At 34.9% G+C, this 21255-nt stretch overlaps 2 protein-coding genes and 1 pseudogene across 2 annotated transcripts; 2 read left to right on the forward strand and 1 right to left on the reverse strand.

Moving 5' to 3' along the window:
- Positions 1 to 1650: 1650 nt before the first annotated feature.
- On the forward strand, positions 1651 to 9185 carry LOC110697273 (aldehyde dehydrogenase 22A1-like). The gene is made up of 15 exons (XM_021874637.1): positions 1651 to 1800; positions 1975 to 2128; positions 2250 to 2293; positions 2839 to 2934; positions 3866 to 3993; positions 4635 to 4757; positions 5028 to 5181; positions 6002 to 6105; positions 6210 to 6288; positions 6730 to 6825; positions 6942 to 7079; positions 7301 to 7516; positions 7759 to 7950; positions 8227 to 8370; positions 8462 to 9185. Exons 2-15 carry the CDS (start codon positions 2017 to 2019, stop codon positions 8618 to 8620), a joined length of 1785 nt encoding a protein of 594 aa, XP_021730329.1. The 5' UTR covers positions 1651 to 1800; positions 1975 to 2016; the 3' UTR covers positions 8621 to 9185.
- On the forward strand, positions 9025 to 12296 carry LOC110697274 (annotated as a pseudogene).
- A 162-nt stretch (positions 12297 to 12458) lies between these two features.
- Positions 12459 to 20081, reverse strand: LOC110697275. Its single transcript, XM_021874638.1, has 13 exons — positions 19585 to 20081; positions 18728 to 18914; positions 17790 to 17862; positions 17113 to 17260; positions 16451 to 16560; positions 15683 to 15823; positions 15458 to 15599; positions 15246 to 15389; positions 14648 to 14808; positions 14490 to 14564; positions 14195 to 14333; positions 13057 to 13326; positions 12459 to 12799 (listed from the first exon to the last, which is right to left on the reverse strand). Exons 1-13 carry the CDS (start codon positions 19861 to 19863, stop codon positions 12647 to 12649), a joined length of 2022 nt encoding a protein of 673 aa, XP_021730330.1. The 5' UTR covers positions 19864 to 20081; the 3' UTR covers positions 12459 to 12646.
- Between the last annotated feature and the right edge of the window lie 1174 nt (positions 20082 to 21255).

Below are 21255 nucleotides of genomic sequence, written 5' to 3' on the forward strand. Positions count from 1 at the left end.
ATAAAAAATGAAAAAAATAAATTAAATATGAGTATATTTTAGGTAAAATATAATGAAGGCACCTATGAAATAAGGATTAGAGGTGATCAACATCGGCACGATTCGGCCCGAATATAGGGCTGATTTGGACAAGCCTAAAAACGCATTTTTAGTTAAAAGCCCGAACCTGACCCGAAAAAAGACAAGCCCACTACTTTTTTCGGATTTGGGCACAACATATCATGTCAAGGCCCAACCCGGCCCGATTTTTTGATCACCTCTACTAAGGATGGGATAATTGGGGGTTTAAATCCTATTAGGAGTATTTTGAGGTTGGACGTCTCTTATTTGTCCCTCTCATTTGTCATTTGTTTATCCAAATTGTATTGTTATATTAAGCGTTTCTTATTAGCTTAAAATAAATTTAAGAAGAAAATAGAGTAAATAGTCCTTGAATCTAGTATAAAATGGTAGTTTGACCCATCTAGTATTAATAGTGGCAGATTGATTCCTCAAGCACAATTGAAATTATTAAAAGCTGATACTGTAGAAGTTAGTAACAATTGTAAAGCAAAGTCAAATTGAAAGCAGTGATGTAAAATGGCATCTAGTTCAATATACAATGATATTAAACTATCATAAATAATTGTTGAGATTCTCAAAAACAGATAAAAACATAATTAAGTGTTGTATGTTGATGTTTTCTTCTTCTCTTACATAGCTTAATAACACCAACAATAAACTAAACAACTCCAAATTCTTTCTAGGCACACATATATAATCTTCTATTTGAAACAATTGTCCAATAAACCAAATTTTATAGTAATAGCTAGCAATGGATATTCCAATAATATTTTTTCTTAGTCTCACTGTTGTGCTATAATCTAAGAGGGTTACAAGAACACTTCAACATCTATTTATGAAATTCATAATGAATTAAAATTACATATAGATATCTAACAATCAAAATCATCAAGTCAAAGGAAGGGATGACAATTGTGCGGGTGCAATCCCCTCTTTCATATCTATACCCACCTAAAATTTCTATACCTACCACCTACCTATCATTCATGGCGAGTATATGTTTAATATTCATACTTAACCTAAGTGGACATAAAAAACTCATTCCTGCCTTCACCACCTAAGTGGATATCCACTACCTACTTATTACCCTAATATACTCGTCTATTATATGTCTACTATCCACTTACACTCACTTGAAACCATTAAGGGCTTATTTGATATCGTTTTTGTTTTCAGTTTTCCATTTTTTACAAAACAAAAAACCAAAAATAGAAAACAAGAAAAAGGTGTTTTCACTATTCTATTGTCAATTTTCAAAATTATCATGATTTTAATAGTTTAATTATTTTTTTATTCACCCTATGACATATATCATATGATTTTGAAAAAAAATAAATAAATTACGATACCAAATGAACCATGAAGAGTAGATAAGTGAGGATTAGACAGACAAGTGGATATGAAGATAAGGGGAATATGGGGCGAGTTACAGGTATAATTTCAAATCCAACACTTTTTCACTGCCCATGACAACCCTGGCTTTTGATATCCATACCCACAGACCACCCATCAAAGTCATATCCATATCCATTCTAATCGAGGCAAACACGTATGCAATTCGCGAAGTTATACCCAGTTGTCACCCATAATCATAATTTACCATATTCTTTATTACGAGTAGGTTAAAATTATCCGTGGACACTCCCCGTCCAATATCGGGGATTGGTCAATTAGCCAGCCATACAGCTCCCAAAGAAAAAAGGAGCTACCTCAGTACTCCGTACTAGCTAGTGCCTGGTGAGCAATATTTCAATATTTGTGATGCTCCATTTTTCATGTTCCAACATAAAAATCAACTATTTAAAAATAATTACTCTTAAGCATGTTTGTCATCTACTATTCATGAACAACAAACTGATTCAGGATCCAAAATCGATGATCATTTTCTTCTTCTTCTTCTTTCTACTTTAGGTTTCCACTTTCAAATTGCCATTTCCAGTGAAGTTGTAATCAATGGCGTTTTGGTGGCCATTGTTAGTGCTTCTGTTTGCTTACGCCATTTGCAGATTTCTCTTGATGCTTATTCCTCCTAATGTTCCTTCTATCGACGTTGATGTCTCCGACGGTATTTTCTCTCTCCTCTTTTTTGATTTCGCATTCCATAACTCCACAATTTGATCTTCAATATGCTGTTTTTGGTGTAGTAATTGTTGTTGTTGTTGTTGTGGATGTTGTTGTAATTGCAGTTGTTGATGACGGGAATCAAACCAAGGAGAACAGCTTTATCTATGTGAGTTTCGAATCAAGTCGAATTGAATCGCTCAATTTTTATCGCATTTGTTTATAATCTAGCTAGGTATTTATCGATTTTGGAGTTGAACTGGTGAAATGTGGACTCTATTTTGGAAATGTATATTAGGTGTTGCCTTTTTAAGTCAATGTGGAAAATTTAGGAGTAGTATCTGATTTTTGGTTGACTTATGATGCAAACAAAATGTGACGATGTAGTGAATTTTGGATTCAAAGTCAAGTCTGAAGAATATTGAACTAGCTAATACAAAATACTTCGTATATGATACACGGAGTACAAGCATAAGACAGCGCGAACCTGTCATATCTCGTAACTTGAAATTTGCTTCAGATTCTGCTTTGTTGTGCTTTCATTTTGCTCTCAATAACATGGTTGTAAACATAATTTGGTATTGAAGTAGGTATGTTGAAAAATTACTGGATTATACAGATGTTTTGTTTCTATGGGGGTTAGATTGGCTGAATCGTTGTAGTTTAGCTGTTGCATATTTCCTGATTATGGTTATTCTATTGGTATTTGGGCAGATACCAACAAGGGGAAGACAAACAGACAAAGTGCAATGCTATGAACCAGCTACAATGAAATACCTGGGATTCTTTCCGGCATTGAAGCCAGACGAGGTCCGTGTTACTTCCATGTCCTAAAAAAATTATCATTGCATGTAACACAGAATGAGCTCTGTTAGGCGATTATGTTATCCTCTTGATACTAAATTTTCGACACCCAATTTTAGCTCTGGGTCCTTGGGCTCCAGACATGTTTTGCGGCATGCTTGCTGAAATGACTGAGACTAATATGGTACTGTTCAGAAAGTTTTATAGATGTCATATTAAGATGTCTTTGAAGAGCATTAGGTTTCTTAGAAGGCTCGATAACCTGCATTCCTGGCAGTGCTGATAGTTATTTTCTCAGATTTCAATTGGATGTCTTATGTAGTGATTTCAGTTACCTTTATATCCTTGCTTCAGATTGTTGTATCTTATGTAACCTGTTTAAGATGTAAGTAACGAAAACTTCATCAAGAAAGGAAAGTGAGGTATTTTTTGTTCAAAGACTTTTCTTACTGTTACCTATTTTTTGTTCTAATTTGTATCTTCTTCTTAATCCCCTTCTAATGGGCATGTTTTGTTCATTAACTTTCAGGAAACTATGTATGCGTTGTGTATTAATTTACTTGCTGTATAACTGTTTGGAAGAAAAAGAGAGATTAACACCTATCAATGTCCTATTAAAAAAAGGCCTGGTTTACTATTCTTTATCCTTTTTTAGGATATGGTAACTATGGATGAGTCACATTCCTGCAATTACTAACTAGAGGACTTGGTAGAAGGGAAAAAGGATAAGGATTACTTAATCCCAATTTTATTTATTTATAATTTAAGGAAACTTAATCCCTAATTGAGGACAATAGGTCAATAGGACTAGAATTATGTGTTTTGTGCCTAAGATTTAATCTCAATGTCTTTAATATTATAGCACCGACTGCGTGTATAGTTACATAGTGTTAATTACTAAATGTCCATAACATAAATGTTCCACCTATGTTATCAGGTTCGAGAACGTGTTGAACAAGCAAGGAAGGCACAGGAAATTTGGGCCAAAAGTACCTTCAAGCAAAGACGACAATTTTTACGTATACTTTTAAAGTACATAATTGAGCATCAGGATCTTATATGCGAGTAGGATTTCTTCCTTATTCCTGTTCTCTAACTCTTGTTTTTGTTTAGGTCTATGATTCTGTTCCTATTAAAAGCTAATTTTGTTTCATACGGAGTATGACCATCTCTTTTGCTACTTCCATGATGAATCTTGATCCTAGTGATCAAGTTTTATCTCTATGGATGCTGCCTAAAGTTGTCCAGTACCCTCAGTCCCTCAGATGGATGTATATCCTGGATAACCAGTGTTAGTTGGGATATACATTTTGCCTCCCTGTAAAAAAAATAAAATATAAAATTGGGGTTTAATATTTCTGCCTCCATATAATAAGATTATTACTCCCTGTAAAAATGTACTATGACCGATCTATTCTTTATACTTTGTGAAGTGTCTCACTGTTTATGCTGAAAGGAATAGTTTGGGTGATCCTTTCAACAAATATACTGTAGTAAGAGTTGCCATTGCCACTTTCTGAAAATTTGAATGTATTGAGCTTCTTTTTGTTGTCCAAGCATTAAATACTTTCATGGTAGTCTACTGGTTTAAGACGAGAAGCCAGTGTGAAACATACACATTCCACGTCACAACACCCGAGGATTCATTTGGTACTGATTAGTGTATGCTTAGAAACACATTTTTTAATGCTGATTAAATGTTGCAGGATCTCTTCTCGTGATACTGGAAAGACAATGATTGATGCTTCCTTGGGTGAGATAATGACAACATGTGAAAAAATACATTGGCTTCTATCAGAAGGCGAAAAGTGGTTGAAGCCTGAATACAGGTATCATTTTCATATCAACTAATGTGGTTGATCATATCGACTTATGTGTCTATAGTTGGTATCATTGCTGTTTCCAGCACTGGAAATTCTGCTTACAGTGACCTAAATGGCCAAATATATATTAATATAATGTTTAATTTAGGAAGTATCCAAGTTGCAATTTGTGAGTACAGGTTGCGTTGTAGTCTTGTAGACCTGTAATTGTGAAATATGGTACATATATCCAGAGCTCACTATGCTGAGATTGACCTTTATCATATTGGATTTCAGGAGTTCTGGAAAGTCAATGCTTCACAAGAGATCTAAAGTAGAATATCATCCACTAGGCGTTATTGGTGCTATTGTCTCGTGGAATTATCCATTTCATAATATCTTCAATCCAATGCTGGCTGCAGTCTTCTCAGGAAATGGTATTGTTATCAAGGTATGTAACTTTACCACCATGATGCTTTAGTTAAACTTTTGACCTATTCTATTACTCGTATTCCTATATGTTTCGACGTAATCACACTTATGAAAGATGCTTCTCTGAGAGTCAAGAAGTGAGACTTGGCCTGGTTTTTGGTGGCACCAAAAGTGATTTTGTTGTTTGTTTCATCTAGCTAACCTGAAATGTAGGTTGTACAGCGAATTTTTTATTGAGGGAAGGAAAAATAGAAGCCAACCGAGTCAGGAAGTGCATTGTGCTCATCTTGGACTGTCTGACTGAGATAAGAAATTTGTAATCATAACCTGTCTCATAGTATTTTGTTGCCACTAAAAGGGCATTAAGTTGTATACGGAAAACATAGTTAAACCTGTGAGATAATATTCCCCAGTCCATAGCTCCCCTCAATAAAAAGAAAGGAAGAAATAAAAAGCTCAAGTGTATGATGCTACTACCATTTTCTTGAACACCACCTATCATAATATAGCCATGTTTTTCTAGTGGGGAAAAAACAACCTCACATAAATTTCTTGGTTTACAACTTCTCAGATTGATGTTCAATGAGCTATTCAGCTGTGATATCAGATAATTTTGGTTACTTGGTCCCGCTAATTTTGTTTTACAATTTCTTATTTTGATCTCCATTCCAGCTAATTTCCCATCATTTTGTCAGATGCTTATGTGCATGTTATTCACGATCATCATCTTTCTTGCAGCATGTAATTGGAATATAAAAATATGATAAAGTCTAGATGTAAAGCACTCCCACTGTGCAGGTCTTTTAACTGTTCTGACAGCAATTATCTTTTTGGTATAGGTTTCAGAGCATGCTAGTTGGTCTGGTTGTTTCTACTTTCGGATAATTCAAACAGCCTTGGCTGCAGTGGGAGCTCCTGAGAATTTGGTTGATGTGATAACAGGGTATTCAATTTCTCTTTCTTTTCTTCTTCTGCATCATTCTTTCTGTGTTCAAATTTGCTTTTGTCTTTTTCAATACGAGATCTCTAATTGAATTTTGTTGGCAGATTTGCTGAAACAGGGGAAGCATTGGTTTCTTCAGTAGATAAAATCATTTTTGTGGGCTCACCTGGTGTGGGTAAGAAGGTATGTCGCGCTCATCTGGATTATTCTTCTTCTTCCCCCACCCCCTCTCTTTTTTCCCCCCTTTTCCTTTTCTCCATTTAGGTAGTTGCTTGTCTAAAGCTGTTTTATTTTTCATGATCTGTATAAACCTCAAGATGGTCATTTTTAAGTATGATTAAGAAGTGAGAATAAACTTATGTGAAAGACTCATTTAGGTTCTTATATACACATACTTCACTTTGCCGGATATAATGCTCGGCTGGATATTGCTCTATAAGCTAAAGCTATTTTGAAATCATACCACAACAACAACAAAGCCTTAGTCCCAAAATGATTTGGGGTATTTTGAAATCATGTATGCTTAATAAGACCCTACAGTCTTTGTTTTCTCTATATTACTAGAGCCTTCCTTTGTTTTTACTCTTGTTAGGGCTTGAGTTAATGCTTTATTGATGTGCTTAGATAATGAGAAAGGCTTCTGAGACACTTATTCCAGTGACACTTGAGCTTGGTGGGAAAGACGCATTTATTGTGTGCGAAGATGTAGATGTCGAACATGTAAGCAATCTTTCTTTCGTAACATATGAGCTATAGCATTCTTAAATTTGGTCCTCCTTGAACTCCAACATGATTGGTTTGCTCATTGACTGAAAATTTATATCCTTGATATATAGGTTGCACAGGTGGCTGTTAGAGCTGCTCTTCAATCAAGTGGGCAGAACTGTGCTGGGGCTGAGAGGTTTTATGTTCATCGTGATGTTTACAATTCTTTTGTTGCTCAGGTGGTCAAGATTGTCAAGTCTGTTACAGCGGTGCGTTTGCACTTTAGAAACTTCTAGATGCTTTAATTTAGTTTAGTTGTGATCAATAGTTGAGTTGATTTTTTTTAACGAGCTTACTTTTTTTCTCGACTTTCAAGTCTTTTGTATATAGTAGCTCTAATTTGGCTACTCTGATAAGTGTTTTATTTGTTTTAATGCTATACATTTTTGATAGATTTTCTCATGGTTGAAGTTTAATTTGGAATCTGCAGGGCCCACCTCTCGCAGGGAAATGTGATATGGGTGCCATTTGTATGCAAGACCATGCGGAAAAGCTTCAAAGCCTTGTTATTGATGCCTTGGACAAAGGAGCTGAGATTGCTGGTCGTGGACGATTCGGGAATTTGGGAACGGATGCTGTTGATCAGTTTTTTCCACCAACTGTACTAGTAAATGTGAACCACTCCATGCTCATTATGCAAGAAGAGGTAATTCATGTATACTGACGGTACAAATTTAGGAACTAGATGAGACCTGAATTTTTTTTCACTGGTGGCATAAGCGTTGATCATGCATCTGATGCATGTGAGTTAGCTGTGAGATTTGACCATGCAAGATCGAATGTAAATAATGTTATGATTAGTGAAGTGTGTTTCAAATTATGCTAGTTTACCACATTCTCGTCATTACTTGGCAACTCTCTCATTGTATAGTCTTCGGTGATGTCCAGGCTTTCGGACCGATCATGCCCATCATGAAAGTTAGCTCTGATGAGGAAGCCATCAGGCTGGCAAATGACTCAAGATTTGGGCTTGGCTGTGCTGTATTTTCTAGAAGTCAGAGTCGAGCCAGAAGAATTGCATCACAGCTACACTGTGGAATTGCTGCAGTTAATGACTTTGCATCTAATTACATGTGCCAGGTACCTTTATTTTTTTGTATATAATTTTAGTATTATGATGTCTTTAAAATTGGAAAACATGATTTCAAAGACACAAAGTAATGGAAGAAGTAATAATTGTGTCACAGTATGTTCTAATGGTGTCAATGTTGTATTGTTTAATGAGTATGTGACTTTAGTACAATATTTTTTTCCCAGTACATGTTATTTCTAATACCTTCGAGATTTATAGTCAATGTATACTTGATTCTCTCTAAATTTCTTACTTTGCTTACATAAATATCAAATCATTTTCAGTCCCTACCTTTTGGTGGTGTAAAGGACAGTGGCTTTGGTAGATTTGCTGGTATTGAGGGGTTAAGGGCCTGCTGTCTTGTAAAATCAGTGGTTGAAGATAGATGGTGGCCATACGTCAAGACCAAAATACCGAAACCCATTCAGGTTTTCTACAAACTTTTGATTTATATTCAACAATGGTCAATGGGTGCCTTGCTTAGTAACACTGAACTAACTTTTCTCCTGCCCATTGCAGTATCCTGTTGCAGATCATGCCTTTGAATTCCAGCAATCTCTGGTTGAAACACTCTATGGTTTGAACATATGGGACCGCTTGCGAGCACTGGTTAATGTCATTAAGGTTTTAACTGAGCATAACTCACCTAGTGCTGGCACCAGTAGGAGAAGTGATTGAGTCTTGTTTGCAGACTTTTTTAACTCCAGAGAGGGAAGAAATGAAGAATATCTGAATTTTGACTATGCAATTGTGTACAGGAGAGGGTCATTGGTGCAAGGTTTTCCACTAATTTTCAAACTCTAGGTGATGCTTATGAGCTGATGGCATTCATGTGTAGGCTATACATAAAATTCAGATGCAGTGACTGTTCAGAAGTAGTCATTGGCTTAGCATGTTGGCAATTTTGCAACTTACAGTCACAATCTGGATATGAAAACATGTTTTTATCTCATGCTTTTTACATTACCACGTGTCCACGTGTACTGATGTTTTCAAGCTATATCTTAGCTTCACTGAATGGCTTAATACTTTTTGAGGTCTATACACTAGAAGGTTACTAAAATTTGTAGTTAGGGCACCAGTGATCTTCCAAGGAGTCATTTTCTGCAGTCGCATGCTCCTTGAAGATGGTTTCTGCTGGCTACAGTTAACAATTGCTATCAGGTATCGTTCATTCTTTGTTAAGTCTTGTAAAGGTATTTTTAACAATGTTTCTGAATTGATATGAACATTTCTTCTAATAGACTTTCTATTGTAACTCCTGAGAAACTTCCCTACATTCACAAACTTCTCAAAATGCCCGGTTATGAACTCGACATTTGTTTCTCCTGGATTCAAATGCTTGAGTAAGAAACTGTCAAAGAGGTTTGATCACATTGACTACATGATTATTAGATCTAATATTTTAGGGAGAGGGAATCTGGGTAGAAGTAAACTACATTATATGTGGAAATTTTGTGTGTAATGTGAATGTTTGTAGATGGCTGAAAATTATTAGAATATTGTTTGATGCTTGGTAGAAAAGAATTTTTAAAATAAAGTTCAAACAATAGTATATTATCGCTCATGAAGACTCTTAACTTTTTTGCTTTTGAAGAAAAGAAGACTTGGTGACTACTAGAGTCTAAAGAAAGCGATTTTACCGACTAAATTAGCTAACTTTATTTAAAGAGGGCTCTATAAAAACATCCGGCTCCGATGAGAGTTGTAGCTAGCTCGCTGCAGTCGACATGCAAGATATCAGTTGCCGGAAACAAAAATGAAACATAGAAAACGGCATGTCATATCATTAGCTATGCTATAAACGTGGAAGAAATGTTATCCCGCTGATGAATGTAAATTTAGCAGAAAGTATCAAAACAGTATAAGAGAAGCACAAATAGACAAAGTTTCTATAGATTAGTTAAAAAGGAAAAATGATTAAATGTTCGAGCTCAAAAAGGATAATGAAGAAGGTGAAACCACTAAAATAAGAAATACTAGTCTGTACTTTTTAGCTACATACATCTGAAAAATGAAAATACTGTCTAATTTTCGGCAATTTGCTACTAATTCCTAGATTGTGCTTCAAGCAAGAAATTCTGAAGAGTGAAGGAGAAGGTGAAAATCTGTATACAAATCTATGCACTTGGAAATTTTGTCCAGTTTCTCGTGTAGTGGTATTAGTTCTTAGATTGTGTATCAAGTCATCACCTGTATAATATCACCCTTTATATACAGGATAGCTTGAATGTTCTACGTTAGTTACCAGCATTTACACACATTCAACTTGATTAAGATTCGTCCTTTTCCCATTAAATGAAGTCACCCTAAGATTCCGATCGCTAACATATATATGTGTCTCCTGTCCTTTTCTATGCCTGTAAAACTTCTAGTTTTATCTAGCTACCTAAGGTGATCCACATATTCTTCAGATTAGTTTGCTTGATTAATTTCGTTACCGCTTCAAGCTATATGCGAGAGTTACCTAATTTATGATCGTGATATGCTTAGAAGTGTATTTGAAATTTGCATGATAATGTTCTTAATCTAAAGTTTTCTTGGCTACTTGCATGTATCAATATATTATTATCTAACACTCATATGTTATATTTATGCATGCCAGAGAGATAATGAAGCTCATGGAAACAGATGATTCAGAGAAACAAGAAAGAAGAGATCAAATCGAGCTTGACATTGCACGATTAGAGCCAGTTGAAGACCTCACTACCTCCATAAGAGAGAAATTGGAGGCAATTTCTTTTCCATGCAGTGTATATTATGTCCCAGACAGGTTTTGAGCGAAGGGGAAGATTTGCATTATTATCCTCAGATGGTCTCAATTGGTCCCTTTCATCATAAAAAAATTCATTTACAACACATGGAAAAACACATATGGGAGTATCTAAATGCCCTCCTAGGTCGAAATCTTAACTTAGACTCCACCTTAGATTCTTGTGTTAAGGTTGTAAAGGAATTGGAGCCCAAAATTAGAGCATCTTACCAAGGGAATCTTTCTATCCAAAGCGACGAGTTCATACGAATGATTCTTCTTGATGCTTGTTTCATCATTGAGCTCTTCTTAAGGTATGCTATTAGAGGCTTAAGGAGGAGAGATGACCCATTGTTTAGATCACCTAAAAAGTTTCATATTTTGAGGAATGACTTGAGCTTGTTAGAGAACCAAATCCCATTTTTCGTTCTTCAAAGGATCTTTAACCTTGTCCCAATTCATAAGGATTGTTATAGCTCAATCTCCGAGCTTAGCTTAAGGTTTTTCAAACCTCTAATTCCCACAGATGTGCTGTTATTACAAGAAAAATATAGCTTTGAAGGTAGCTACCATTTGCTCGATTTGATATGGAAATCTTACCTCCCTTCATTTTCAAGAGTCCATATGGGTGAAGGCACTGGCTCTGGGCGAATTCTGCAAAGCGCGTCTGAAGTACAAGAATCAGGAATCAAGGTAAGTCCTTTGAGTTATACATCCAAAATACAAGATCAGGGCAATTTAACTATTAGTATAATTGAAGATGTCCCCCAAAAATCTTCAATTCTATTTATATGTAAATTTTCCCTGGAGTACATATACATATAATAAATTTACATGGTTTTTTTTACAAGCAAAGTACTAATATAATCTTTTGTGCCTAAGCTGGAATAGGTAAAAGCAATAGAAGCAGAGAGTATTCTGGATGTAAAATTTGGTAATGGAGTACTTTTCATCCCATGTATGAACATTCATGGTTACATGGAAGCTTTATTTCGGAACCTCGTGGCAATGGAACATTGCCATAGTGAGAAGATGAAGCATATTACATCCTATGTCTTCCTAATGAAAGGCCTAATACAATCACAGAAAGATGTGAAATTATTTTATCAACGACACATAATCTTAAGCTATGTTGGGAAAAAGGATGAAATCGTCCATCTGTTCAAGAATTTGTGTGGAAATGTAGACTTAGATAAGTTTTATTATGAGGGGATGTGGGAGCAACTTAAGGAGTATGGAGGAACTAAATGGGAGGTTTGGTTGTGCAAAATGAAGCGCAAGTATGGGTTAATTCATTGTAAAGTTTCAAGAGTTACGTTGGGAGTTTCATTTGTATTAGTTGTGTTGGTTGGAATTTTGGTTGTAATACTTTATTTTTTTATTTCTCGTCACCGTCATTAGACATTGTCCAAGAAAATTACTTGAATGCATAATAAAAGAATTTCATGGGAATATGCATTACAAAAAGGTACAAATTTTAGTAGATGGTGGAATAATATTAGTAAAAGGATTATTTTATGGTTGTGAAGTGTGAACATATATGATTGAAGTTTTACGTATGAAACATGTCCAATGATTTTGAAGGAATTATATACTAGTTGATTTAATTTCAAACGCCTCAATAATGTCTCAGTTCAGTGATGTTAAGAGTATCAAATTAATGTCTCAGTTTCTTTAAACCAATTCTTGGTCAGCTGATACGACTCACATGATTTGTATAGTGATTTTGAAGCTTTGTAAGTAGTCTAAGTACTGAAAGGCTAAGGACCTGCGACCCATAACTGCTTTACAGGATGAGTCTTTGGCTTTCCATGACTGACATTGCATTTCACAGAAATTCTGGATACGAAAACATGTTTCGTTCATAGCTTCTGCCAAAATATATTTACTAAATGTTTGGAATTATTCTTGAGTCATGTATTGAGTCAGTACTACAGCCAGAGATAGAACATTTATAATTTAAGGGCTCGCATAATCTCCCAGGGCACCATGTCATTTTCTGCAGTCACACATTCCTTGAAGATGGTTTCCTGCTGACCACAGTTCACAATTGCTATCATGTATCTTTCGTTCTCCAGCGAACATGGGTAAATAACTTGTTCCTCCTGAATGCCAAGGGAAGCAACAATATCAGACTAAGCTTAATGCTAATCTATTGTCTTCCAATGGGACGTCTTGAAAATTTCTACCACCAACTTTATTTATAACATTATGCACAAATGCCCCAATATTTGAGCAGAGTTTTCCCAAAAGCGAGGACAAAATTGGTTTGGACTTATTTAATGAAATTACGTTCCAATCTTAGCAGTAACTAAAACAGGTGTCCTATAAGAAAAGGAAAATAGGTGATGAAGAAGCATACCTCAGGCAATTCATAGAATTCATCTGGAGATATTTGCAGTAGTTCAATCGCATTTTGACCAGTACACCATGCAAAGACTTTACCACTATCATCAGCCACAGTTATTTTTACATGGAAAGTGCGTCTAGTTTTTGTCTCACAGCTGCAGCAACAAAATTCACATTCAACAGAACCACTTGCAGTTGTCTTAACAAAATGACCACAAGTAACATGTGCCAATCTTGTATTAACATGACAGTATTCAATTTGGTCCAGCCACACCCTGCAAATCTGCTCGGTATTGACAGCAGGAGAAACAGGGTAAGAGTTTTGAACAATCTAACTTATCATCAGATTTAGTTTGTAATTCACGAAAAATAAGGTATACTCTCATTCAGGAATCAGTTAAACACTTAAACCTCATCTCACAGTGAGACCCCCCCTCCCTCCCCTTCTTAGTTTTGTGGTGGAATACTATCCAGGTTTATTTTTTTCACAACCAATTCTATTTCTGAAAGAACCCCTCACCGCCACCCCCCCCCCCTCCCCTTCTTACTATTGTGATTGAATCCTACTTAGGTATATGTTTTTCACAACCAATTCTATTTCTAAAAGACAGGAAGCAGTCAATAAAAAAAGGTTAAAAAAAAACGACTTAAGGGTTTCAGTTGTATTCTTCAAAGAATTGTCAGATTTAAGTATGTAGTATAAAATGACTTAAGAATATTTACAATAAGGTTCCTGGTTAGGAGTAAAGCGAAATTTTATAGGATTGAGTGATTGACCAAATAAACCAGGAGAATATATTAGTCAAGAGAAGATTACTTTCTCAGTCAGCAACCACAAAGGTACTACTCCAGAGACTTCACCATTTAAGCTAGCTAATTCTACACGAGAAGACTTTTTGAAAACCCCAAGCTTCAGCTTTGGCTAAAGATGCATTGGCAGAGTCTATAAGAGTTAACAGCTCCAGATCTTAGTTTTAACCATAAACAAAAATGTAGTATAAAAGAGAAAAAGACATATTTAACCAGTCATAGGCTATGCTACCAACATGCAAGTTCAATTATCAAACTGATGAATGCTATCTAGAAGAAAATCACTTAAAACACATAATCAACCAGGTGATACAAAGGATGCCAGCTTTTGGAAGACATACATGTGTACCAGTATTCTGCCTTGACACATCAGCAAGGTAAGAATGCTTGTGGAGACAAGATGAGTTCAGGATTGCAGGCAAGCAGCTTAGGTTGACAAAGGAAGTTCCAGGACCATTTTCAAACCATCGTGCTTCTAGACTGTCAAAGAAACTTAATATATTACAATCTGAGGTGAGGCTATACAGAATTTTATATTACTTAACTAGAACCAGATTACAAGAATTGGTCAGAGAAACCATAGCCAATAAAAATATGTGCATATCAATAATCATTGGAAATAAGTGTTGAGCTCACCCCTTGTGTTTTGTCTTGGCGCATGTCAAACCAGAGATGTACACAGTGTGACCAAGACTCAATCTCCCTAAAGACCTGAAGAACATGATTGAAGAAATCAACAAACAAATTGATCCTCTAACGAAGAAACATTTTTCGAAACTTCAAATTAGTAATACCAAGATTCATTAAAATGCAGCTTTACACAAATAGCTCCTGTTGGATCTTGAATCTTTACATTAAATATAGATTTTGCAGTATTTGCTTCTCGAGAGATGTCCATAACTGCACCATAGATGCTAATGCCAGTCATCTTCTCGTGCAGATCAACAATAAAAGACTGCAAGACTGAACAAGTAAGATATTGGTGAAGATTAAGAATATTAAATACATTCAAATATAGTAACATTTACAACAGAGGACTACACAAATGCACAAAGAGGCAAGCAATTAGACAATCTGTTGTGTGATACCACTCTCCTTCAATTACAAGATAAATTTATTACTTCCTGTGTGTCTAAAAGGGCCTAAATTTTTTTTTTGTCAAGTGCATCAATGGATGGCTAGGTTGGCAGAAAAACAGCATTATTTTGCATAATAACAGTCTAAAACTTTTTTGTCAAGTGCATCAGTGGATGGCTGTCGACTTGTCAAGTACAAAAATGGAAATTGGATCTGTAGATTACATGATTATAGGGTAAACATCAACACAATGACACATGTATTATTCAAATAATTTAAAAGAGAACTAATATCTAGACTCTAGAAGCAACTCACCTGAAAAGGATAATTGCTGAAATCAACTGAGCCTTGAGAATCACATGGCAGAGTCATTTGAGAGGCTTTAGGGCCTTGAGTAGGACATGAAGCTGTTGCCAGCCTTGATCCTCGTAATCGATTTGGAGTCAGACCTAGACATATCTGAACCCAGAGACATAACTTATTCTGCTTTTACTGAAATATAGTGCTGTAAAAGAAACAGAAAGTACCTGTTCCTCTTGCCGAACAAATGGAACTAGATATAACTGAGTTGCACTGCCATATTCAAGACAAACACTTCCACATGTCTCCACATCACTCTCTGAAGAACTACCAATGAATGGTCTATCAATTGCAAGCATACTTTTAACACTGCACAAATGATGTACTATTAGTATAACAAGTAACAAAACACTAATGCCAGAAACAAAGAAGCTAGAACAAGAGAGTTTTACCTGAACAGATTAGCCAGTGCAACTTGCTCACCCCATAATAGAAAGCTCATCTCAGAGTTGTCATTATCAACTAACTTAATTTGGTTCCTCTGTATACCACCAAACTTCTCCAAGTTTTCAAGAGGCCCTACTGATTCAATCCTATATACAGTATGAGAGTCTTAGAAAAGGAACCTAACAAAGCCAGATAAATGCAAACCACAGCCAAATTTAGCCAGCTGATGTCAGAAGGGATGTTGACCCGCCCAATTAAAAAAACCCTAACCAAAATAGGTTCAACTAGACATGACATGTTACTGATGTTATTGCATCCATGCACAAACTATTCTATGCAATAAACTGATGCAAGGGAGAGGGTCACTTTAGGCAATCTTTAGAAGTTAGTTATGAGTAGCTTGGGGTATAAGTTAAGGAAAAAATTCTACATATAGAGAAGATTACGGAGAGGGAATTCATGCCTAATATTGTTGAGTTTATCCTATGTATTTGGAGTGAGCAAGCCTCTCAAAAGCTTCTGTTTATCAATCTATCTTATGCAATATTTAAACTCTTAATTCAAACCTGTTTTTAAACATTATTCCTAATCTCTAATTTGTCCAAGCTATATTCAGATCATAGCATAAATATAAGAATTTACCAGGGAAATGAAATTCAATAAAGTTCCTATTTGCACACTGGGCTAATGGGAATTTTTTTTGGGCACAGGGTGGCAGAAAGATATAATTACAACCAAAGTTACAGTCACCGAAGCCAAGAATGTTCTTTTACCTGGCATATAATGAATAAGATACCCCTTCATTTGCACCATCAAGAGAAATAGAGGAGAATGAGTCTGTACAAAATTGAGCGCCCAGAAGCATGGCATCATCATCTTGCTCCTACAATAATGCAATATTTAGCAAAAGCATGTTTTCTTACAACTTCATTGACTAGGAGATACACATGTCTTAATACAAAATTTGAATTGGCTGGACATACATCAAGACTAACACCAAGGAATCAAGAATTAGTATGATAAATAATCGAGCAGGACTCTACTCTTATTCAGTTATTACGAGACAAACAAGAGAAGCAACAAGAAGGTCCTGTGGCATATCTAGCAAAGAAATCATGGCAGTATCTATTTGCATAGCCTACACCTCCAGGAGCCAAGAGCAATTACATCTTTTTTACAATTTTCTTGGGTTTCAGGCCTTTAGGCTCTAATTAAGAGAATAGAAAATTAGAAACTTGTAAGATGCAACATTTGTATGAGACAGTCTAGACATGTATTCAGCACTTGGAAGTTGGAATTATTATGTCAAAAACTCAAAATGCTTGTTGTTTCATAAAAGGCAGTATCTAGCTCTAGTAGCCAAAAAAGTCATCACAGCTCTAACATGTCAACATCACAAGAGAATCAATAATCACAACAGAGCTCAATTGATTACCTCATCCAACAGAATCACCAAATATTCTGTAGGCAAAAGTCGAGGATGGCCAGGACCTTCATTAGCACTTCGAAGATAGCACCCTGTGAGAAACACTTCCCTTCCTTTTCTTAAAATTCCATTTTGAGGAGATACTAGATCATAATACCTGCAATATGTTGTACCAAAGGTTTTAAACTCATTACCAGGGTAACAAATTCTATTCTTTTATGTCAATAATAGAGGATATTTAATAACGGATTAATAGGTGTGAAGTGAATAGCTTGTGATATTAGACAGAAAAGGCAAGGACTTGCTATATGAAGTAAGCATGTAGCAAGACTGCATTTCTTCATACCTTAATCAAACTTAACACACCAACAGTGTACTTGGCATGGTTCATGGGGATTAAAGACCTATTCTTTTCACCTTAAGAAATAAGTTTCAGTTTTGTTATGATTTCTGATGTCCAAGGCTAACAAGTCCACATAAGTTCAATTCAGGCTTAGAATACAGGTGAATTTCAGTTTAAGAAAAATATATTCAGATAAGTTCATATATGTTCAATCCACAGTCAACAAGTTCTGGTGGAAGTCATCTTTTCAAAGACTGAATACTATACATAATACAAGACAGTTGGGTAGGAGAGAATGATGCAATAGTAAATTTCTAATAGTCAACATGTTACAGATCTGTACCTTCTGTGGAGATAAAGATCAACAGTATTTGAACTCCAAAAATCACCCAGAGTAATCATGTTGATCTTTGTCCCTGAAAACAGGTAGAAATTTATACGCGATGTTACTCCAACTTCAATTCACCGCTAGTACCTGTGTCAAATAATTGAAGCTCGGACATAGGAATTACACTTCAACACTTCATTTAGGACTAAAATCATGCAAAATTTCATAGAAAGGTCACGTCTGACACTTCTAGTCTACTTTCAATAACAAGGTCTATACATAGATCCAATGTAGAGGTGCAGATCAGTGAGAATGTGAGATTTAGTCTGTCCTCTACAGCCCACGCTATATCATTTATTCTCCCTTTTTTGCCTCCTTCAATACCTCCCTCGAGTTTATGCAAACCAAAAATCTTCAAGACAAACACGGACTAGCATATTAGACAACCTTAAAGATAAGATATCAGGGAAGAAATCTTTCTTACCACAATTTGGGAATTATCTGGTTCACTGTTATTAAATATTCTATTAATATCTCCAGCAAAACTCAAGCTCCCACCTAAAGGGACTCCAAGTTGGTCAAATGTGCATAACCTTTCTAATAAAACTCAACTTGCGAAGAGGTAGTTTCCATGGATTCTTAATTAATGCATCATATCATTTGCCCACTGCCCATAAACAAGAAAGAGAAGGATAATTTACTAAAGCATTCAATCAAGTTCTTCCTAATCCACAGCTGAAATTTCCCACTAGTTATTCATCAATTCCTCACTGTGAGCAGGTAAGCAATAAGTATTCGACCAAGAAAAAGTTGAGCAAACTCTTATAACTTAATCATGAAATATAAACTATAAAAGATTCATAATGGTGAGATTTAGCAGGAATATCATCATCAAAACATCACTAACTTGTGATCATCAGCATAAATAACCCTAAATCAACAAAACTACCAACCTGGGAGAACAAAGGTATCAACAACCACAGCTTCTAAAACACTATTCAGAGACAAAAAATTCTTCTCATATATTGTATCAATTGTAACTGTATTCGGCAGCTTAGATCTCTTATGTTTCTTCTTCAGTTGGTTGATGCAATCAGGCCTTTTCCTAGGCGCACTTGTTTTCCTCTGTTCATTCCATGCCTGCCAACTCCAATTAACCAAATACACAAACTACAATTAATCAACCACTCCTTACACTTAGCCACCTAATTTATTTTAACTTTTTAAGCATTTTGTAATAAAATAATGTTAACAAAATTTTATCTTAATCTAAAGCGCCTCTTAGATTAATATCAATTTCGTAATAGAACCAAAGAAAATATGCAGTCGAATTGATTGAAAGTTGCAGGACATCTTACATTAATTCATCAAACCTAGACTGCACTAAACATGAAATTCCACAAATTAATAGAATTCGAAAGTACAAATGCCATTGAAATTGCAGGACATATCAAATTAATTTATCAAACCTAGACTACAATAAACTTGAAATTCTACAAATTAGAAGAAAATGAATTTTTTTTTTTTTTAAAAAAAAATCAAAATGATTAAAATTCCAGGACACCTTAGATTAATTCATCAACCCCTAGAGTACAATAAACTTGAAATTTCAAAATTTAAAAAAATGTCGAAATGATTGGCTCACCTTAAACTAATTCATCAAACCTAGAATACAAAAAAAAAAAAAAAAATGTCGAAATGATTGAAATTGCAGAAACCATAAATTAATTCATCAAACCTAGAATACAATAAACTTGAAATTCAACAAATTAGAAGAAAATGAGATTAAAACTGAAAACAAGTTGTTGACCTGAGAAAGCTCGGAGAGAAGAATGGCGGCGGTAACACCGCTGGAATACGAAATGCAAGTCTTGAGTACACGAGAAGCAATCCAACTCCAACCAGGACCTTCTCTTTCTCTTTCCTCAGTGTCGGAAGTAGGTTCTTCGTCTTCGTCGACATCGTTGAGTGGAGGAGAGAGAATGGAGCTTGCGTAATTGATGAATTTGATGAATGGATCGATGTCGTCTTGTTGCTGCTGAGGATGATCTTCAAGCTCGTCGTCTAAATCCATGGCGGAAGAATCCATTGAAGGTTTGGAAATGGAGGATTGTGTAACTGCTCTGTGTAGCAAGGAACAAGATTTTGGAGTTTCGGCAGCCGGAAGAAAGTGTTGGGTTTGCGCGGGAAAATAAGAGCTTAGGTCATTAACTCACGGTGTATTTTTGTGTTTCTATTTACTTACGGGAAAATCTAAGTTGATATTCGAGATAAATCTGTAAATATATTTTCTCTTACAATATAATGTTTTTTATTTAAAAAAAAATAAAAGTAAAATAAGTTTTTCTTTTATTTTTAAATAATAAAATGGTTCAAAAATCAATGCATAAAGTTATGAGAGGAGATAAACTGAAATGTTAATCTTAGAGATCAAATACCCCTTAGTTACGTTTTGTTCTACTCACTTTTTTAAAACTAAACAATCAAAACTCAAAATTAATTCTCCTAGACTGAAAATACTATGTTTAATATTTTTGATTTATAAATAAAAATAAATATAGTCTTGTGGATATAATATTTATTTGAATCGTCATAATAAATAATTTATTAATATTCAATTATTTTAATTTTTTAGTTATTGATAATTAAAGATATTTACTAATTAAAATTATTTTTAGAGTTAAGAGAACAAAGCATATAACTAATACTAAGACCCACTACTATTTTACAAGTACTCCACATTATCTATCTCGGGAGTATTTGAAATTGTAAAAACTCTTTAAGTTTTTTTTTTCTTTTTAAAAATAAACATGTAAGTAATTCGGTCTAGCTTTATACTCATCATATATATGCATAGACATTTACTTTAACAAAAACCTTACTATTCATTTTATAAAGGCAGTTAAATACGACTTAAGTTACATTAGGAATTCCCCTCTAGAGGACTATTTGTTTTTGGTCGGAAAACCTGTTGATGAAAAATAGTAAAATACTAAGTATTAGTCAGATTGTAAAAGGCTATATGCCATGAATTGAACTTTATTAAAAAGTTATATGCCATGAACTCTATTAACTAATTAATACGTAGTATTAGCTTTTCTCTTTCAAAAAACAAAATAGTTAAAAATATTGAAAATAAACTAAGACTATAAAAAAACTTATAACCACCAAAAATCTAATAAGAGTGTCTAAGCCTAATAAATAATTAAAAAAAATCTAACGCCCAGTTTGTGAAATCTATTTGATCGAATAATACTTCGGTCATTATCTTGTCATATAGACTATCAAAATCCGGCACGAGATCTTGAAGATCACCATAGATGGAGTTATTCAAGCCATCATCGTCGTAGCTGATGAGGTTGTTGCTGTTAACCAAGCCATCATTATTGTCGTAGCTGATGAGGTTGCTGCTATTAACCAAGCCATCATCATTATTGTCGTAGCTGATGAGGTTGCTGCTGTTAACCAAGCCATCAATATT

Source organism: Chenopodium quinoa, unplaced genomic scaffold (genome assembly GCF_001683475.1).
Source record: "Chenopodium quinoa cultivar QQ74 unplaced genomic scaffold, ASM168347v1, whole genome shotgun sequence".
NCBI classification, from domain to species: Eukaryota; Viridiplantae; Streptophyta; class Magnoliopsida; order Caryophyllales; family Amaranthaceae; genus Chenopodium; species Chenopodium quinoa.

Coding starts and splice junctions, on each gene's coding strand:
- LOC110697273 (XM_021874637.1), top strand. CDS start 2,017: ATGGCGTTTTGGTGGCCATTGTTAGTGCTTCTGTTTGCTTACGCCATT. Junction 6,106..6,209: donor TTGGTTGATGTGATAACAGG/GTATTCAATTTC, acceptor TTTTGTTGGCAG/ATTTGCTGAAACAGGGGAAG. Junction 7,951..8,226: donor CATCTAATTACATGTGCCAG/GTACCTTTATTT, acceptor AATCATTTTCAG/TCCCTACCTTTTGGTGGTGT.
- LOC110697275 (XM_021874638.1), bottom strand. CDS start 19,863: ATGGATTCTTCCGCCATGGATTTAGACGACGAGCTTGAAGATCATCCT. Junction 18,915..19,584: donor TTCTCTCCGAGCTTTCTCAG/GTCAACAACTTG, acceptor TGGAGTTGGCAG/GCATGGAATGAACAGAGGAA. Junction 14,334..14,489: donor GCCAAGACAAAACACAAGGG/GTGAGCTCAACA, acceptor TTTCTTTGACAG/TCTAGAAGCACGATGGTTTG.